General features: G+C 54.8%; 2 protein-coding genes across 12 annotated transcripts in view; both read left to right on the forward strand.

The window, feature by feature from the left end:
• TIA1 (TIA1 cytotoxic granule associated RNA binding protein) overlaps positions 1-6,607 on the forward strand; it is a 17,021-nt gene extending 10,414 nt beyond the window's left edge. For 8 of the 11 annotated variants that reach the window (XM_026081734.1, XM_026081731.1, XM_026081732.1 and 5 more), the window contains 7 exons: positions 1,623-1,698; positions 1,854-1,962; positions 2,801-2,896; positions 2,987-3,071; positions 3,926-4,049; positions 4,186-4,325; positions 5,158-6,607. In XM_026081734.1, coding sequence (XP_025937519.1) covers positions 1,623-1,698; positions 1,854-1,962; positions 2,801-2,896; positions 2,987-3,071; positions 3,926-4,049; positions 4,186-4,325; positions 5,158-5,281 — 754 coding nt within the window. In that variant the 3' untranslated portion in view covers positions 5,282-6,607. Of the gene's footprint in view, positions 1-807; positions 874-1,065; positions 1,135-1,622; positions 1,699-1,853; positions 1,963-2,800; positions 2,897-2,986; positions 3,072-3,925; positions 4,050-4,185; positions 4,326-5,157 lie in introns of those variants that run through there. The other 3 variants (XM_026081739.1, XM_026081735.1, XM_026081742.1) reach the window with 3 other exon arrangements.
• A 383-nt stretch (positions 6,608-6,990) lies between these two features.
• CUNH2orf42 (chromosome unknown C2orf42 homolog) lies at positions 6,991-18,219 on the forward strand. The gene is made up of 9 exons (XM_026081832.1): positions 6,991-7,061; positions 7,877-8,711; positions 10,520-10,630; positions 10,941-11,045; positions 12,770-12,874; positions 13,906-14,013; positions 14,984-15,084; positions 15,276-15,438; positions 16,688-18,219. The coding sequence occupies exons 2-9, from the start codon at positions 7,889-7,891 to the stop codon at positions 16,894-16,896; spliced, it is 1,725 nt and encodes a 574-aa protein (XP_025937617.1). The 5' UTR covers positions 6,991-7,061; positions 7,877-7,888; the 3' UTR covers positions 16,897-18,219.

Here is an 18,219-nt window from a genome sequence, read left to right on the forward strand (position 1 = left end):
TACTGCATGATTAGCACATAAGAAATTTTGGTAATTCTTTGCATCTGATTTTTTTAATCACTATAAAAGCACACTTTCATTGTGATTTCCTTTTATGCTTGCTGTACGCATGTTTTCACTTGTTCTCAAGTCTTATTTTCAAAGTTTTCAGTTGAGGGTAAGTATAGATGAGTTTCTCCCCCCTCCCTCTTTAGGCTGTTCAGAACAAACTGATCTCCTAAGATTGCCCAAGTGGCACTTCTCAGGCAATTTGTAACCTATTACCCAAATTCAAACTCAGGCAGGAGGAAAAAGCGTAGCACCTCTTTACAAGGAGTAACGAAATGACTTTTCATTCCCTGTTTTTTCACTTGGGCCTTTGAGTGATGATGCAAGTGCTATGGGCTTATGCATACAGGAATTAGGCTTATAATATGGTACTTGTGGTTACTGTAAGGCATTAAAAATTAGCGTGTAAAAACCTGCTCTTCATTGTGACTTTTTCTTGCCAGTCTTGGAATGCTAAATGTTGTGCACATGTTACGCTAGTTTCTCTGAACCGTATTATTTTATACAGACGTAAGTTACGTTGCATGACTTTCTGACTGGTTTTATTTCATTTTATTTTATTGAAATGCTTGTATGTGTGGGGCGAAGGAGGGGAGGAGAGGGTGGCCTGACACGAGAGCATCTCGATCCGTGGCTAACTTGTGCGCAAATTGCCTGAGAAACACTGTTGACTGACTTTCCACAAGTGGGGTTTAGCTATTGTAGCTGGGTTCTCTTTTTAACTCAATCTCAAATAATAGGGCTCTGGTTATTTTGCAGAGTGGCTCTGAAGAATGGACAGAATTGCCATGGCTAACTACAAGCTACAGTTCACAGTGGACAAACGTTGTAGTTTTCTTATTTACTTTTATAAATTTTTTGCCTTTTTATATCTTGTAGTTTCCAATCAGTCCTGTTTGATTGCTGTTTTACAATTGCAGTTTAAATTCTTTGTAATATGTAGTTTAAAACATAAATGTTTCAGTGTTTTATTTTCTTCAATAATTTCTGAAAATGTCAATTTCTCAAAATTTACAGCTGCCCACAGTCCAAAAAGGGGGTAACGAATTGACCTGAGAAAATTAAAGAATTCAGTTAACAGGCGACGTATGCCTTTTAATTCCTATCTTTTTTCATTTTTTCTATTTAATATTTTTAATGAGTAGGTAGAATGTGTTGGCAAGTAGCAAGTTTAAAAATTGCATGGTTAAAGAGAGCCATTCAGCTAATGTTAGTCAGCTATGTGGCCTGAGTGATGCTTTTGAATAGCTGCTTTGACCATGCTTAGTGTCTTAATAATATGTAAAAGCATTTTGAACTGGGAGCCAACTGTTGTAAAGTACATACGTTTGTTAGAGAAGCTATTGATTTGCATGTTTAAAAAATTAAGTTTAATTTTGCTATTACCTGACAAAACATTAGTAAAGTTCTGTTTAGAAAAGAAGAGATTTGCTTTGACTGTGTTGCTGGTGCAATAAACAGTTCGCTTTAGTAAAGGTGAAACATGAAAATAAGCTGTACGTGTGACTCAAGTTTTCATTTTATTCAAGTCTTCTTTTTAAGATGCTAAACTGGCTATTGTTTCTGCTTTTTAGAGATGCACGAGTGGTTAAGGATATGGCGACGGGAAAATCTAAGGGATACGGCTTTGTTTCCTTCTTCAATAAATGGGTAAGCTGCAGCGCTGTCTGGGATTCCTCTGAAAAGCGGATGATGATTTTGAATAGCTGCCCCAAGGAATGCGTGTTTTTGGTGCCTAACTGTACCAGCCTCAGGAAGAGCTGCTGATGGTGGCTTTTTTCCCCCTTTCCCTCTCTTGTGGACAGGATGCAGAGAACGCTATCCAGCAGATGGGCGGTCAGTGGCTTGGCGGAAGGCAAATCAGAACTAACTGGGCGACAAGAAAACCTCCAGCTCCAAAGAGTACCTATGAATGTAGGTTTTTCAGTTATGTGTCTTTCCAAACGTGCTGCCACATGCATAGGGAGGAAGAGAAATTTGCTAGTTCTAAGCATTAGAGATTCTGGGGGAAGGGAAGGTGGGTGCTCAAAAGTGAAGACTCTTGAATAGCTTCAAAACTCTTGAAACTTCCTTAGGTAAAATGAATGTATTATTACCACCAACAGCTGGTTTTCTCCTGCTGCTAAACACTTAGTTGGGTAGCTTGCTTCTTTTTCAAGAAAGCCAGGATTTTATTTTTTTTTTTAACATGGTTTCCTCAGTTTTAGTTTTACCACTTGTGATAGACAGCAAGCAGGACTGTGTGTAAAGAAAGCATTTCCGTTAGAGAGGTTTTAATTCAGGTGTATCTGACCTACCTGATAAGCCTAAAACATGACTTTAAATTAACGGTAGTGTCCCTGTCACGAGCAACCTGTCCTATAATGGGAATTTGCGGCCACTACTGGAGATCACGTGTTACGGACCTATCTTCCCTTTTGCTGTGCCTTTGTTTTCACGGTGTTTGCAATTTGTGCTCAGATGTCTCGTGTAAGAGGGGGAAAAAAAGCTAGTGGTTGACAGGAGCCTGCAGCTCTGCTTCTTATACAGTGACGGTCTAGGGACAGTATCTGTTTCAGATGTCAATTCACCACTGCCGGTGGGTCAGGGAGATGGCCAGATCCGAGATACGCAGGAGACAATGCTTACCGCAGTTAACGTTAGTCACAGACTCCGGCAGCCTGATTCCTTATTGTAGGCCTGTTGGATGGGATTCAGATTTCTGTGTAAGAGGTTTCTGCTCAACTTAAAAGCTTTTAAAATTTTCTTTAAGCAAATACCAAACAACTATCTTATGACGATGTGGTCAATCAGTCCAGTCCAAGCAACTGCACTGTGTACTGTGGAGGTGTTACCTCGGGTCTGACAGGTATGGTGTCTTCAAAACATTGACGCTTTGAAAGTCTCTAGACGACACTGCGATCATCTAATTTTGGCCGCTTACTTCTTCTTGCTTCAGAACAGCTAATGCGCCAGACCTTTTCTCCGTTTGGGCAGATAATGGAAATTCGAGTCTTCCCAGATAAAGGATACTCCTTTGTACGGTAGGTTGTCGTGTAGTTACGCAAAGGTACACAAAGTAGCTACAAGGGATAGCGTATTGATAAAATAGTAAGAATTCTGGGTTCTCGTGCCTTTGTTCACAGTGGAGCATTGGTTGGTGCACACCCAGCTTAAGAGTATGCTTTACAGCTGTGTTTTCTAACTGTGGCCTGATCTGCAAATGAATCACATCTCGAAGCGCTTTTGGAGCTAGTCGAAAAAAAAACCTTGGCCCAATTTAAACAACCTGTGGTAGTAAAAGAACAGTGTTGCATTTATAGCTGCGTGGCTGATGCCTTGAGCCAGTGGTGTGAGCTGTCGGGAGTCTCTGTTTCTAACCAGAAGATACAACCTTAGTCTAATGTTTGGTATTGGTATTTAAAACATGGACTAGTTTGGCTAGTCTTCAATTACTTATCAGTGGTGCAGTACACTTAATCATAATAGATTTTAGTTGCCAACCCCCTCTGTTTTTTTGTAATTTCACAGTTGAATTGCTGAGGCAGACCGTACAGTTTCAACATCGTTTCCAGAACCATCTTCATCTCTTTGTTGAATAGGCTCCCGCTAATAAAAATAGTTACAAACGACTTGCTCTCCATGCTGGTACATTTTCTAACTTGCTTATGAGAGAGAGCGGAACGAGTTAGTATGACACTGAGAAAGGAAAACTAACCGGTAGCCTGGCAGTCGCTGCCTTCCGCCTCAAGGATGGCGGAAAGAAGTCTCTGCAGTCAGACTCGTATTTTTCCAGAACCTGACTTCCGTGCTGCTGTTAGTGGGAGGTCTCTCTTGGGGTTACTTCTGGCTGTTGCTCACTGGTTTGTTTACATTGGCATGACTTGTATTTCAACAGGTTTAATTCCCACGAGAGTGCTGCGCATGCAATTGTTTCTGTCAATGGAACAACTATAGAAGGCCACATAGTGAAGTGCTACTGGGGCAAGGAAACACCCGACATGATCAGTCCAGTCCAGCAGGTCAGAATTATTCCTATGCTAACTTCAAAGGCGATGGCTTAAAGTTACTGTCTTTGACGGGCTGGGTGTATCCTGAGTTGATGTAAATATCTGCTTTCTTAGGCATTGCTTGATACTTGGGTGTTTGTACTTGCAGAATCAGATTGGATATCCACAAGCTTATGGGCAGTGGGGTCAGTGGTATGGAAATGCGCAGATCGGTCAGTACATGCCGAACGGCTGGCAAGTTCCTGCATATGGAATGTATGGGCAAGCATGGAATCAGCAAGGATTTAAGTGAGTATTTGCTTTCATGCCAGAAGTAAAATCCCAAGTGATGGGGTTTTCTTAAGGGGGAGATGAAAATTCAAAGTCCACAGCATCGTAAAAGCTGCCATGAAGTTCTGGTCCTTTGTTACTCGGAGAGATCAAGTGATGATGTCTGCAGTTAGACGTGTTCAGGGACATAGAGAAGGGTATGGCTCTCTTCAAAGACCTGCCTTTAGAGAGCAGCGCTTAAATTTCTGTTTTCCAGTCAAGTCACTGCATCTTTAAAACTCTTCTTGAACTTTTAAGAGAGCTACATTTTGTTCTTTTCAAACTCAGAATTTGGTAATTGTGCAGGCAGTGCAAAACTGTTTCATTCAGCTGCCGTTACTTGATGCCGGTAGGTCTAACAGTTGTCTTGTTCCTGAGCAATGGATATTAAATGCAGTTCAAGTGCAAGCAGTGAATATAGGTCTCTGCAGTAATGTGTTGGTTTCTAAGCTACGGTGAAATGGCTCTTTCTGGGAGGCTTCCCGGCAGCAAACCTCACTGTTCCGTCTGCCCTGGTACACCATGGCCAATGCGGAGACGATTTCCTCCAACCAACATCACGGTTTGTCTCGCTGGTTAGAAAAATACCATGCCCTTAAAAACTGGTTGTGGTCTACTGTCTTGATTTCTGATCTTAACGTTTTTTTGGTTAGCTTGGGTTATGCATTAGGAAATTGTGTACAGTGGCCGAGATGGGAGTCGCTAGCTCTCTCTCACATGTCTGCTCTTGCTTTTGCTCCATGTACCTTCTCCCTCGGAACCGAAGTGCTTTTCTAATGGATTAAATAATTTCCCCCCCCCCCCCAAACAGTCAGACACAGTCTTCAGCAGCGTGGATGGGAGCAAACTATGGAGTTCAACCACCTCAAGGGCAGAACGGAAGCGTGATAACTAATCAAACTGGATATCGCATGGCGGGTTTTGAAACGCAGTGAGAAAAAGACTGTGAAACCGAACACTGGTGGGCTTGAGGCTACAAGGAGCGTTGTAAAGCCTTTGTTTACCGAACAGATTTACCAGATCAAGTCAGTGCAAGTGTCAGATACAATGTATTTATTTAAGAAAAAAAGAAAAAAAAGAGAGCATTTTTAATCATGAAACTGTCATCCACATTGTTTAAAAAAAACACACAAAAAAACCTAGATGCTGGATGTCTGCCAACTTTTGCCTTCTTTTCCTCCTTTTGATATGTGTTTCTTAAGATCCACGTTTGAAACACAGCAAATGCAGGGACTACTGCCACTTAAGATTGGGGCAGAAAATTGCACAATGTCAAACTTTTTTTCCTCTGAAGTAGTGTGCAGTTTTAGTTTGCATTCCTAATGATTTAAAATGTATTATAAGCAGTTGTACAAAAAAAAGCCAAAACGGTGTGAATTCTGAAGATGCTTTGACTTCAGCCTTTGCACAAGTCTGTTTTAAAATAGCCTATTGTATAAAGCGTCCATCTCTCCACTTTTGTTATACCGGGTTTTCAACTATAAATTATTAGTTTACGTCATTTTGTATCGAAACATTTTTTCAGAGTTGTCTTTGCCTTATGACAGTTACCTAAATTATCATGAAATGGGGAAGCGCGGTCTTCGACGCTAAATTGTCTGCAAAACGCTCAGATGGATCTAACTTTATTCACATTGTGTTTTATGTGAGAAGGTGCCTAGAGAAATCCCTGTCGGACTTATTCTAAAGGATTTTTATCTTTGGTGAAAAACTTTGTGATGTGTACTGGGAAATATAAGAAATCCTGTTACAACTATTACTAAAATGTGACAAATACCTATGAACCAGCTTGTTTTTTATCTTATCAATTTCTACATTTACATGTACCGATTATGTAAAATATTTTAGCAAATTAATATTTTGCACAAAAGTTAGCAAACTTTGTATGTTTCCTTATTTAAAGGTAGGATGCAGAGTCCTTTGACATGATTTATGCATAAGATTTTAAATTTGTTTTTTGCATGTGGATATCAAATATACACTTTGTTAGTTTTGGAATACAAAGTCATCCTCTCTTGTTTTTACCTAACTGTAAAAAACCTCAAAGTTGTATGTAGAAAACCAATCAGTCTTGCTGTTTACTGTTAGTAAATTTTACTCGGGTAGAGTAAGTCGACTTGATTTTTTGACCTGTACGCTTAGAGCTGTGAACACGGTAGCGTTGTATGTGTAGGCGCCGGGCTCGGCCGCGGGCTCCCCCGGAGCCGCAAGGCCCAGCCGGGCACAGTGTTTTTCAATGTTCAGAGGCCAAAAAAAAAAAAGAATCTTTCTATCCTACCTCTTGACCAGCCTTCAAAAAGCGCAAAAAAAGCAAAAAAAAAAAAAAAAAGAAAAGAAAATCCAAAGCAAACGAACCCGCTTGTGTGCTCTCTTTTGTTACCCCTCCCGGGCGGCTCCGGGCCGCCCTCCCGCCTCCTCCCCTTCTCCCTTGCCCCCCGCGCAGGAGGCCCGGCCCCTTCGGAGGAAAAGGCCCGAATCGGCCCTTTTTTTGTTAAGGGGGGGGGGCTCGTCCACACTGCGCCTGCGCGCCGCCGCCACGAACTACCCGCCCCAGCGGGCCTCGCGGCGCGGCACGTGATGCGCGGCGGCCCAATCGGCGGCGCCGTTACAGCCGGGGCCGGCGGTGTTTTGTAAGGCGCCATGGCGGAGGCCGATCGCTGAGCGCCCTCGCGGGCGGCCCGGGCCGGAGCGGGGGGCGCGCGCGCGGCCGCCCAGGTAAGGGCGGGGGGAGGCGGAAGGGGGGGGGGAAGAGCTCGAGCGCGGGCCCCGCGCGGGGGCGCCGCCCGCGGGGCGGGAAGTGACGTCAGGGGGCGGAGAGGCTCATGGGAGGGTGGGTAACACCGCGGCGAGGTGTGGCGTCACGGCCGCGTGACGTCACGGCCGCGGCGGGCGAGGCCCGAGCTTCGAGGCGGCCCCGAGCCGGGGGAGGCCGCGGCCTGGTCGGGGAGGAGGAGGAGGAGGAGGAGGATGGGGACGGGGATGGGGACGAGGCCTTTGGCCGCCCGCCCGCCCCGGCCCCTCGGTGCTTTTCCCCCCGTCCTCCACACTCAGCCGTTACCCCGAGGCCTGGCCGCCGCCGCGCGTGGCGGGGCCGGGAGGAGGCCGAGCGGCCCGGCCTGCCCCGTGCCGCCCCACGCTCCCCGCTTGGCCGTGCTCTCCTGCCGCTCTCCGGAGCCTGGGAAGCGCTGCCGCGATGCTGCTTCCCTCCTCCCTTGGGAGACGCGCGCTTGCGCGTCGCCCCGTGAACCGTTAGCACGTTGTGGGACGGCTGCTCTGCGCCCGCACACCGCTTCGGGCCTCCATGGCGCCGAGCGCCCCGAAGCCGCAAGCGTGGCGTAGCCCCCGGCACTGCAGCGACCGGCGGGGCCCCGTCCCCGTCCTGCCTTTGGCTGCTTTCCCCCCGACTCCGCTTCTCCGCTGCGTGCGGGCGCTGCTGGGGACAGCCACCGCCTCTGCCTCCGCAGAGGGACCTGTAGGTGTCACCAGATACTGCCGTGCCCGTCCATCACCTCCCCATCTCTCCCCTCCAGGCTGCCTGGAGGATGGAGCCTGCTTCCGTCCGGACCAAAGTCCCTGCCTTCCTGTCGGACCTGGGGAAAGCCACGCTGAGGGGAATAAGGAAATGTCCCCGCTGCGGCACTTACAACGGCACGCGGGGCCTGAGCTGCAAGAACAAGACCTGCGGGACCGTCTTCCGCTACGGCACTCGCAAGCAGCCCAGCGTCGACGCCGTCAAGATCGTCACCGGCTCCGATCTGCAAGTCTACTCCGTCCGGCAGAGAGACCGGGGACCGGATTACCGGTGTTTCGTGGAGCTCGGGGTTTCGGAGACAGCCATCCAGACGGTGGAGGGCACCATCATCACGCAGCTCAGCTCCGGCCGCTGCTACGTCCCGTCGTGCCTGAAGGCCGCCACGCAAGGCGTGGTGGAAAACCAGTGCCAGCACGTCAAACTGGCCCTGAACTGTCAGACGGAGGCCACCCCGCTCACCCTGAAGAGCTCGGTGCTCAACTCCATGCAGGCCTCCCCCGAGACGAAGCAAACGCTCTGGCAGCTGGCGACCGAGCCCACGGGGCCCCTGGTGCAGCGCATCACCAAGAGCGTGCTGGTGGTGAAGTGCAAGGCCAGCCAGAAGCACAGCCTCGGCTACCTGCACGCCTCCTTCGCCCAGAAGGTGAGCGCGAGGAGCCTGGCGGAGCACAGGTTCTTCTGCTCGTGCCAGGCTCTGAAGTCGGGCAAGGCCGGCTCGGCCAAGGAGGAGGCGGCGCAGAGGTGCATCCACTTCTTCGCCTGCATCTGCGCCTTTGCCAGCGACGAGGCCCTGGCTCAGGAGTTTGCCGACTTCCTCAGCTACGACTCGGGCGGTAGGTGGAGGGGGCACGACGCAAAGCGATCGGCGGCGTGGCACGAGGGGGAGAAGGAGGAGAGGCCGCCGGCGTTGAGGGGACAGGCGGGATTAGGGGGAGCGGTGCCCGGCCGAGCGCGGGCCGCCCTCGGCTCTCCCGCCTGCGCCCTGCGTTGCTGAAGCCCCCAGCTTCTGCCCTGAGCTGCCCGGAGGCGAGGGGAGCCCTCAGCTGAGCCCCATCAGGCCTTCGTTACCTGGGGCCTCGTTTCCTGCCTCCTCCCACTACAAATAGGTGGCTCGGCAGGGAGGCAGCCAGTGCTGGGCTGAGGCAGATGGGGGGGAGCTGGGCTCTGGGGCTGCTGCTTGCTGGCAGCTGCTTTTCCTTCCAGTTTTGTGCAGGAGCGGAGCTGGGTGCTTCCGGAGTCAGGGTCTGCCCCCGGGCAGCAGAGCCCCAGGGGCTTTGCTGCAACCTGCTGCTTTAGCAAACCAGGTTTCCTCTTGCCAGGGCGTCTTCTGTTTGGGCAAGCGCGACGGCCGCGGTGGGGAGAAGCTGAAATGGCTCGTTGCAAAATCCAAGCGGGGCAGGGTGAACTTCCCCCGGGCGTTGTGCACCCCCATAGGTGCCCCTCGATAATCCCACTGGCTCTTTAGGCACCCAAATATATTTGGGAATCTGCCCTGAGAAGGCCAACCCGGGTGAAGTGAGTTAATTAAAATCGCAGACAAACTCAATTCCACTTTCGAGGGGCTGTTTCTAAAGTGGCTGGGTAGTGATTTGGGCCCCATCTGGGGGACTAGACTGTAAAATTGGTACAAGATGGAAACCAGCCCCTCTCTGCCGCGCTCCCAGCGGCTGCCTCGTGATGCCCTCCCCAAGAAGCACTTCCCTCACCTGTATCCTGAGTTTCCCACTTGCAAAACATGTCTGCGGGGCCAGAGTGTCTTTTGGGGTTTCTCTGAGGATGCCTGTAGCGCGCTCTGAGGATTTGGGGTGGGAACTCCCCAAAAAAGGGCAGCGTGCTCCCGTGTCATCGTGCGGCTGCGCTGTGCCTGTCCCGCGGCCCTTGTGGCATTGCTGCTGCGGGAGTGAAGCCGGGAAGACAGCGGATCCGAGCCCGGTGCCGTCAGGAACGGCGCTTGCCTTTAGCCAGGTGAGTGTCTGGGGAGCTGGTCCGAGGCGTGCTGGTACCGCGGGGTTTGATGTTAGGTCAGAAAGTGCGAGAAGAACAAGCTGGAGGCCTGATTGCAGGCGGAGACACAAAACCTGGGAGCGGTTGTATTTCTTGGTTATCCTCCCGTGTGAGCGCACCGGGGTACCAGGCTGCCGTGTGCTCGGGGGCGAATCTTGCTGTTCGGATGCTGAACACGCCCTGCTCCGGTCCTGCCTCCTTCCCTGGTTCCCTTTTGACTTTGTGTCAACAGTTGTCCTCTGGGGCTCGTCTGAGTCCTGCCTTTCACGTCTGGGTTTTTCCCCTTGGTTTTTGTTTAGTTTTCCTGTGTTTTTAGGAACAATGACTCAGGGCAACGCAAAATGTTGCTTGTTAATGGTTGGCACGTTTGCTGCCCCGTGCTTTGGCAAGCCGCCCGCGCCCGCCAGGTCGGGAGTCGTGCAGCAGCGGATCCAGTGCCAGGCTGTGCGCGCAGCCGCAGAAGAGCAAAGCCCTGAATACTTAGCGGAGTCTCTGGTTTCCCTTCACCTGAGTAACTGTCCGTGTGGGATCAGTCCTGCCGGGCTCACTGGGCCGCTCGCGGGAGCAGTCACGGGAGGGCGCGTGGGATTGAGGGTTGGTTAAGGAGCCTTTAAGGCCTGAGCACTGCTTTTCCTAGGTCTGAAAGGCCTCATCGTGCCGCAGCTCATCTGCGGCCCCGAATCGACGGTGCCGGCTGGGGAGACTGCTGCTTCCAAGCCCAAGAAGAGGAAGAAGGACGTAACATCTGGTGAGTGTCCGTCGGAAGGGCTGCGGCTCAGGTTATTGCAGAGCTGGACGTTTTCTGAAAGAAAAGCGGCTGCCTTGCCCGCTTGCAGGAGGGGCAGCCCCGCTGTGATCTCTGAGAGCAGTAGCAGGCCTTACACCCTGCCTGCTGCAGGCTTCCGCAGTGAGTCTGAGCGGCTCCTTTAATGCTTATTTTTGGTGGTGTTAAGCTGGAAAGTCTCTCGCTCCCACCCTCGACGGGCGCGAGGGGCTCTGCGGGACGCGCGCGGGTTGCCAGGGCTTGTGCGCTGAAACTCTCCCGACGTGAACTGCAGGTGCGCAGGGGAACAGCCCGCTCCTGGCTCAAGATGCAGCTAACAGCGGCCTGAGGAAAAGCAGCCTGAAAAAGCCGGCCGTTGCTTCGTCGCTGAAAAGGCAAGGTAGGGCTCGTCCCCGCGGCCTCGGGCGCCGCCTGCAAAGCGGCGGCTGTCCGGAAGCGCCCGGGGACCACGCGAACGCGGAGCCGCGCGGACCTCGCGGGCCGACGACTCGGCTCACGCTGCCGTAACCTCTGCCGAGGGGGCGGCTGGGGCTGCAGCCCCTCCGTGTCACTCCACCGATCTCTGGGGAATTCTTCTGTGCTTCTCTAGGAGGTGAAAGTCGGGGTCGGGAGCCTTCTGCTGCCTTGGTGCGACTGGGAGCACTGTGTCTCGTGTAACTCTAGGACGCTGGCATGCCTGTGGCTCTCCGTAAGCGGGGGGACAGTGCTGTCGTGGGCAGGCAGGCATTATAACGCTATTAACCTAATGCAGTTATATGCCTTCCCAGACAAAACTGGATAGGTGACGCAGCTCAGGCACGGCAGTAACCTGGACTGTTGCTCTTTTGCCATTCTCGTGGTCTGTAGTGTCCCTCACATACAAAGCTGCCGGGGGGGGGGCCCATCCTGGCCGGAATCCTCGAACAGCTGTATTTTATAGTGGGAAATGCTTGCTCAGCTGGGCTCTGGCCGCGTTAGCTATCCACCCAACTCTCCTGGGGAGCCACGGGGCATGTGCCAGATGTAAATGAGACGTAAACTCGGATAACCCTGGCCGCCTCGGGGAGCGTTTCACGTGCGTATATGTAATAACTGTTAGCTCTGAGGAGAAGAATGTGGACTTGCGTGTGTTTACGAGCTGTTCAGCGAGCTGAGGGTCAGTCCAACTCCCGTGCAAATCTGCAGGTGTTCCCCGTGAGTTGCCGCCCTTTAGAAAAAGCCTCGCTCCTTTCTGATAGTGGCTGGGGCTGGCTGGAAGGCTTTTTTTAGTGCTCTTTTCTCTTAGCTTTAGTTTTGGCCTAGAAAGTGGTACAAATCTCTTCTTTTTCTCTCCCCCTTCCCCCAAATTAATTGCTTGCTTGTCTGCTGTTTTGTCTTTTCCCCCCAGTTCTGGTGCTTGGGGGGGGGGGGGGGGCTGATCTCCCGCAGCGGACTAGCTTGCGTAGCGCTGGACGTGTGCCCGCTAGGAAACGTGCATGCCCCCGGGTCAGGCTGCAAGCGCTTTCCTAGGGTGACTAGCCAAAAGCCAAGCTGCCCGAAATAGCAGAGGGGAGCTTGTTAGGCAGAGTGTGAGCACTTGCTCTGCTCTGCTCCTGCCAATGCCTGTGTATGCTTCAGGGAGAGTTTGGGGCTTCTGGGGCTTTCTTAGCACACGGAAAGTCCACGGGTGGTTTCTGTGAAAACTGCTCTGTAATAAACAGTGTAATTATTGTACTGTGGTGCCAAGACTGTAGCTGTTACTGAAATCAAGGGGGGATTTAGTGTGTGCCGATGGGTCCCCACAGACCTCTGCTTTTAAAATAGCTCTGTATTTCTGAGCCCAGGGAATGCGATGCCCGATAAAGTCATTTCTGATCCCTCAAGATGGTGGAAACGTTGTTGTTTGTTGTGCTGCTGTCTGCTGCCTTTCTGTGCTGTTTTGCAGGGATCATCACGTCTACCTGCTGGGAAACTAGTGAATGGGAAATGGGAAATACTTGGCTACATGCAGACACTCACCCAGACCCTGTCCCGTGGGGCCAGCGTGTGCTGGCTTGGGATTGTCTGAGTTATTTTTTCCTTCCTGTCTTTGCTCTTCCCTTGTGTGAGGTGTAGATTCTGGTTTCACTTTCCTTTTCCCTGTAGGCTGTAACCAGCTGCTGGATGAGTCGCAGGTGACCCTGTCCTTCCAAGAGTGGCTGGCCAGCGTCACCGAACGTATCCATCAAACCATGCATTACCAATTTGAGGGTAAGGCTTTGGGGACCACCTTCCGAGAGCCTTCGGGCACGATTTCGCTCCCAGCGCAGCCTCAGTAGTTAACAGCCAAGCTCCTGGCAGCATTAAGTAACTGTTAGCCCAAAGGGAAGCACGCGCTTGCCTTGGTTGGAGCAAATATTATTTTGCCTGGGAAGTTTCCGTCGTCATTCATTCCCTAAGCAGGGGCTTAGCTCTTATCACAAGCCTAGTGCTGATGTTTATGCTTGGGGAAGGGAGAGACTCCCTTAGAGCTTATTTTTGCTCAAAGAAACGGCCTGGAGCAGAGCAGAAAAGGTGAGGTAAGGTGAGACACCTCACGCGGTGTTGTGTCTCGTGCATCTAATACCTGGGGGGGGTCAAGTCACCTGCACTGCTCAGCTTTGTGCAGGGCAAGTGACAGCACCTGACCCCAGCAGGTAGCGTGACCCCGAACATCATGCAGAGGGAGGGGGCCTTTGGCGTTTCTTTAAAAATCCTTTCCCGGGATGAAGCGCGTGAGCACAGCACTGCCAGCAGCAGCCGTGAGACTGGGGGGGCTAGTGCCCTGGTGCAGCTGGACTCCTTAATACAAGGACAAAAGTGCTAGAAGGCAGCAGGTGTGTGTGGGGGGGGCTCATTCCAGGCTCCATAAGCCCTTCCCAGACGTGTCCGTCAGCTTTCTTTGTGCGATGATGCTGTTAAGATGAGTTGTGCGTGTGCTCTGCCCTCCACCTGCTGCTGGTGGCAGTGGCGGAGACCACAGCAGCAGTGCCCTCTGCTCGCCTAAAGCCAGTTCTAGTGCCCCTGAGGGGCCCCTTTCGGCAGCAGGACCCTGGCTTAGCAAACGGCTGTACTGCCAGCCTGGAGGAGCCGCAAGTCCCACCTCTGTGATAAGCTCAGCCTTGCTGCGCACGGCTGCGCTAGAGCCACCTGAAACAGGGGGTGGGTTATGGGACAGTCAGGGGTAAAAGTGGTGGGAGATGGCGGCTTAGGCACCGGGCAAGCACAGCCTCAGCCCCCGGCCCTTGTCTTTCAACTCCTAGGCAAGCCAGAGCCGCTGGTCTTCCACATCCCTCAAGCGTTCTTCGACGCGCTGCAGCAGAGGATTTCCATTGGGAGTACAAAGAAGAGGCTGCCCAACTCCACCACCGGTAGGATGGGACTGAGCTTGTACAGAGCGAGCACCGTGTGCTGCTCAAGGCAGGATGCTTCTGGGGGGAGAACCAGCAGCAAGAGAGAGAAAACAGGAACTAGCTCCCAAAGCTGCTGCTGTTTCACACACTGTCTTCATGAAAAAGCTGCTAGAAGATGACAGTGGCTGAGTGAACAGGACCCAGGGGTTGGACGCGGCTGAGTTAAGGGGGATGTGGAGCCTCTGCTGCGTGCTGCTGCTGCTAACTGCTTCCGCCCGAGTTCTCATGCAGGTTGGGGCTGGCTGCCGCAGCAGAGCCTGCACCAGGGCTTTCGGAGAAGTTACTGCAGGGTTGGTGTGGTGCATGAATAGTCAGCTTGCCCTTGAGTCTTCTCCGTGCTCCTTTTTTGAATTAAGCAGATTACACCCCCCCCCCTTCCCCCTAGCAAGGGTTCCTCAGTGCTTCAACCTAAAGCTTCCATGACTGTCTGAAGAGTAAAGCAAGGCTCTAGCCTACAGAGGAGCCACTCTCAGAGGTTAAGGGCAGTACAGGCGTGTGACAGGACCATCGGCTGCAGCAGCCGAGTCAGTTGGGTCTCAGGACCCCTGGCACTGAAGTGGTTAGTGCCCTGGTGTTCATGGAACTCAAACTTGGAGCCAGCAGAGGCAAAACAGATCTCGGTAAGAGGGCCAGGAAGGATTTACTTCATTTGCTGCTATTCAATGAGCACTGGAGAAGAGTCCTCAAGCTAGTACTAAACAGCGCACCCAGGGCCAGGGTGAGGGGTACCTCATGAAAGAGGCAGATAGCAGGAGCTGCAGCAGGGGACAGATCTTGCTCAAGCCTACAGCTGAGGTAAAGAAAAAGGGGAAGGTGGGCAGAAAAAAGAGAACCACCCTTGACAAACATGATCCCCCTTCCCCGTGGCCGTGGGCAGAGCAAGACAGTGTCCACCTTGCAGCCACTAACCAGCCTTCCCCCCCCCCAGCTTTTGTCCGCAAAGACGCCCTTCCGTTGGGGACTTTCTCCAAGTACACCTGGCACATCACCAACATCCTGCAGGTCAAGCAGATCTTCGATACTCCCGAGGTAAGGCCGAGAGGCAGCCCCCGTGCCCCGCTGCGACCGCGAGGCTCCAGGTGAACCCACGGGCTGCGGTGGCCCGATACCAGCCACAGCACAGGGCGCAGGCTCTGCCCCCGCTGCCACCACCCCCCCCTGCTCACGGCAAACAAGAGCCCCTATACTCCCTACCTCCTTCCCCCTGTTGCTGCTGGCAGATGCCGCTGGAAATCACTCGCAGCTTCATCCAGAACCGAGATGGGACGTACGAGCTGTTCAAGTGCCCCAAGGTGGAAGTGGAGAGCATTGCCGAGACATACGGGCGCCTGGAGAAGCAGCCGGTGATCCGGCCCCTGGAGCTCAAGACCTTCCTCAAAGTGGGTGAGTAGCCGGGCTCGGGCCGGGCCGCCCTCGCTGCCCCGGGCCAGGGCTGGCTTTGGAGCGGCAGGAAGCAGAGCCGCCGTCCAGGGCGAGCGGCCCGCACAGCTGAAGAGAAGAGGAAGACGCTGAAGAGAGGAGGGGGGCTTGGGCTCTGCCCTGGCCCCCACCCCACCGCCGATCCTCCAAGTACTGCGCTGGGGCCTCCCTGCCTGCAAGAGGGAGCCCCCAGCAAGAAGGGGGCCAAGCTCGCACACACACACACACACACACACAGGGGAGGCCCCAGCAAGAAGGGGTCCCACAAAGGGGTGCTGGGTCCTCAGAGGGGGCAGGGCTCCCCCCATGGAGGGGAGCCCCCCCTTAGAGGGGAGTCCCCACAGGGACTGGGCTCCCCCTATAGAGGGGACCCCCAAGTCCCCAAAGGGGGCTGGGCTCCCCCTATAGAGGGGACACCCCCCCAGAGGGGACCCACCCCCAGAGGGGCTGGGGGTCCCCCAGAGGGGAGCCCCCAAAAGGGGACACCCCTCCATAGAGGGGACCCCCCCAGGCCCCCAAAGGGGGCTGGGGGTCCCCCTAGAGGGGAGTCCCCAAAAGGGGACACCCCTCCATAGAGGGGACCCCCCCAGGCCCCCAAAGGGGGCTGGGGGTCCCCCTAGAGGGGAGTCCCCAAAAGGGGACACCCCTCCATAGAGGGGACCCCCCCAGGCCCCCAAAGGGGGCTGGGGGTCCCCCTAGAGGGGAGTCCCCAAAAGGGGACACCCCTCCATAGAGGGGACCCCCCAAGTCCCCCAAAGGGGGCTGGGGGTCCCCCTAGAGGGGAGCCCCCAAGAGGGCCCCCCCCACAGAGGGGACCCCCCCAGGCCCCCAAAGGGGGCTGGGGGTCCCCCTGGAGGGGAGCCCCCAAGAGGGCCCCCCCCACCAGGCAAGACAGCAGCCACAGTTCTGGTGCCCACCCCCCCCCCAAATCTAATAATCTCAGACACTCGAGATAGTTTCTGCCAAGGCCACCCCTCCCTCCCCACACCAAAGGGAAAACCCACCCACCCACAGCATGAGTGGGCCCACACCCTTCACCTACAACAAAACTCAAGTGTGCTTTAAAAAAAACAGTCTAGCACTAGGGGCCCCAGCAAGAAAGCTGGGCTCCCCTGGAGGGGGCAGGCTAGGGCCCCCCTAAAACCAGGTGACTCAGCCCCCAGAGCTGAGCCCTGGGGGGCCCCAGCCCTGCCCTGACCCCCTCCCCCCCCAGGCAACACCTCCCCCACCCAGAAGGAGCCCACCCCCTTCATCATCGAGTGGATCCCCGACATCCTACCTCAGTCCCGCATCGGAGAGCTGCGCATCAAGTTCGAGTACGGCCACCACGGGAGCAGGCACCCCGCCGCCTTCCAGGACCAGCAGCCGCCCCTGGAGCAGACGCTGGAGCTCACCCCCCTCACCACCATCACCTTCCCCTGAGCCCCCCCAGGGCACCCGGCACAGACCCGCAGCACCCCAGGGTGCTGCCAGGCACAAGCCACAGCACCAGAACTGCCGGGGGGGGTCACACAGCCTGCTTCTGCTGCAGCAGGGGCAGCGGCACCCTAACAGCCCCTCTGCCCCCCACATCCACCCCACAGGAGCCAGGGGAGCAGAGCCATCACCTCCAGCACAGGGTCAGAGCCAGGCAGCAGGGCTCAGCCCCAGGTTTGGGGGTCCCCAGCCCCCCAAGGCAGGCAGGAGCCCCCCAGAGCCAGGGCAGCTGCAGGAGGCTGCTCAGGGCTGGGTCTGGCCAGGCTTCACCACCTCGCTGCACCCTGTCCCAGCATCTAACCCCCCCCAAGTGTTTTGCCTTACGCCTGCTCAGGAGTTGCTCCTACCTGGGCCCATCACCTCTGCTCCTGGCCCTGCGCAGCTTGGGGACGAGCCTGGCTCCAGCTGCACCTTCCCCACGGGGAGCAGAGCCGCAGCAAGGGTCCCCTCGGCCACCTCGGGGTGCGGGGAGCCGGCCAGCCCCGGGGAGGGGAGGGCTGCGCAGCCGCTGCCTGGGGAAGCAAAACGATGCAGGTTAAACCCCCCCCCCAGCACCCAGCAGACCCCCATGTTGCAGCCACAGCGCTGCTGGCCTGGGGTGCACAGAGGTGACAAGCCCCCGCAGGGCTGTGTTCTGGGGGGGGACACAGCAGGAACCGTTTCACCCTGCCAAGCCCCCAGCAGGGCAGGCACAAGGCCAGTGGGGCACTTCGCCCCCCTCGCTGCAGGCAGCTGCCCCCCCTGCTTCACCCCCGCAGCCGCTCCGGAGCCCCACAGCCCCGGGGGGGCAGGAGACGCATCACCCCAGCCAGGCGGGTTCGGGGCAGCAGCACCGGCGGGGCGGCTCGGCCCCCGCTGTAGCCACCCAGAGCAATAAAGCTGTTACCTCACCCGCACGGCTCCGACCTGCTTCGTCCGCGGCCCCGTCTCCTGCTCCGGGCGCTCGCCTCCATGCCGGGCGCATCGCTCACCTCCACCGGCGAGGCTCGGCCCGCCGGGCACCACACCGGCTGCTCCGCGGCCAGGGCGTCTGCTGGGCCAGCTCCCGGTATCCGGGCCTGAAACGAGCTGCACCGGCAGGGCCGGAGCCCGGGCGGCACCGGGGCCACCCTGGGACCGACCCTCCCGGGGCAGGAGCACGGCTGCGGGGCGGAAGGGGAGCCCTCGCCAGGGCAGCTCTGCTCCCTAGAGCTGCCGACAGCATCCCGGCACCTGAGCCGTGCACCGGGGCCACCCGGGGAAGGGGAAGCGCTGGGATCCCCCGGCACC

The sequence above is a fragment of the Apteryx rowi genome, unplaced genomic scaffold (genome assembly GCF_003343035.1).
Source record: "Apteryx rowi isolate R43461 unplaced genomic scaffold, aptRow1 scaffold_56, whole genome shotgun sequence".
In the NCBI taxonomy this organism is placed as follows: Eukaryota; Metazoa; Chordata; class Aves; order Apterygiformes; family Apterygidae; genus Apteryx; species Apteryx rowi.

Excerpts from the sequence above, each read along its gene's own strand:
- CUNH2orf42 (XM_026081832.1), top strand. The coding sequence starts at position 7,889 with ATGGAGCCTGCTTCCGTCCGGACCAAAGTCCCTGCCTTCCTGTCGGAC. Across the intron at positions 14,014-14,983 it reads GCTGCCCAACTCCACCACCG|CTTTTGTCCGCAAAGACGCC; the intron begins GTAGGATGGGAC and ends CCCCCCCCCCAG. Across the intron at positions 15,085-15,275 it reads AGATCTTCGATACTCCCGAG|ATGCCGCTGGAAATCACTCG; the intron begins GTAAGGCCGAGA and ends TGCTGCTGGCAG.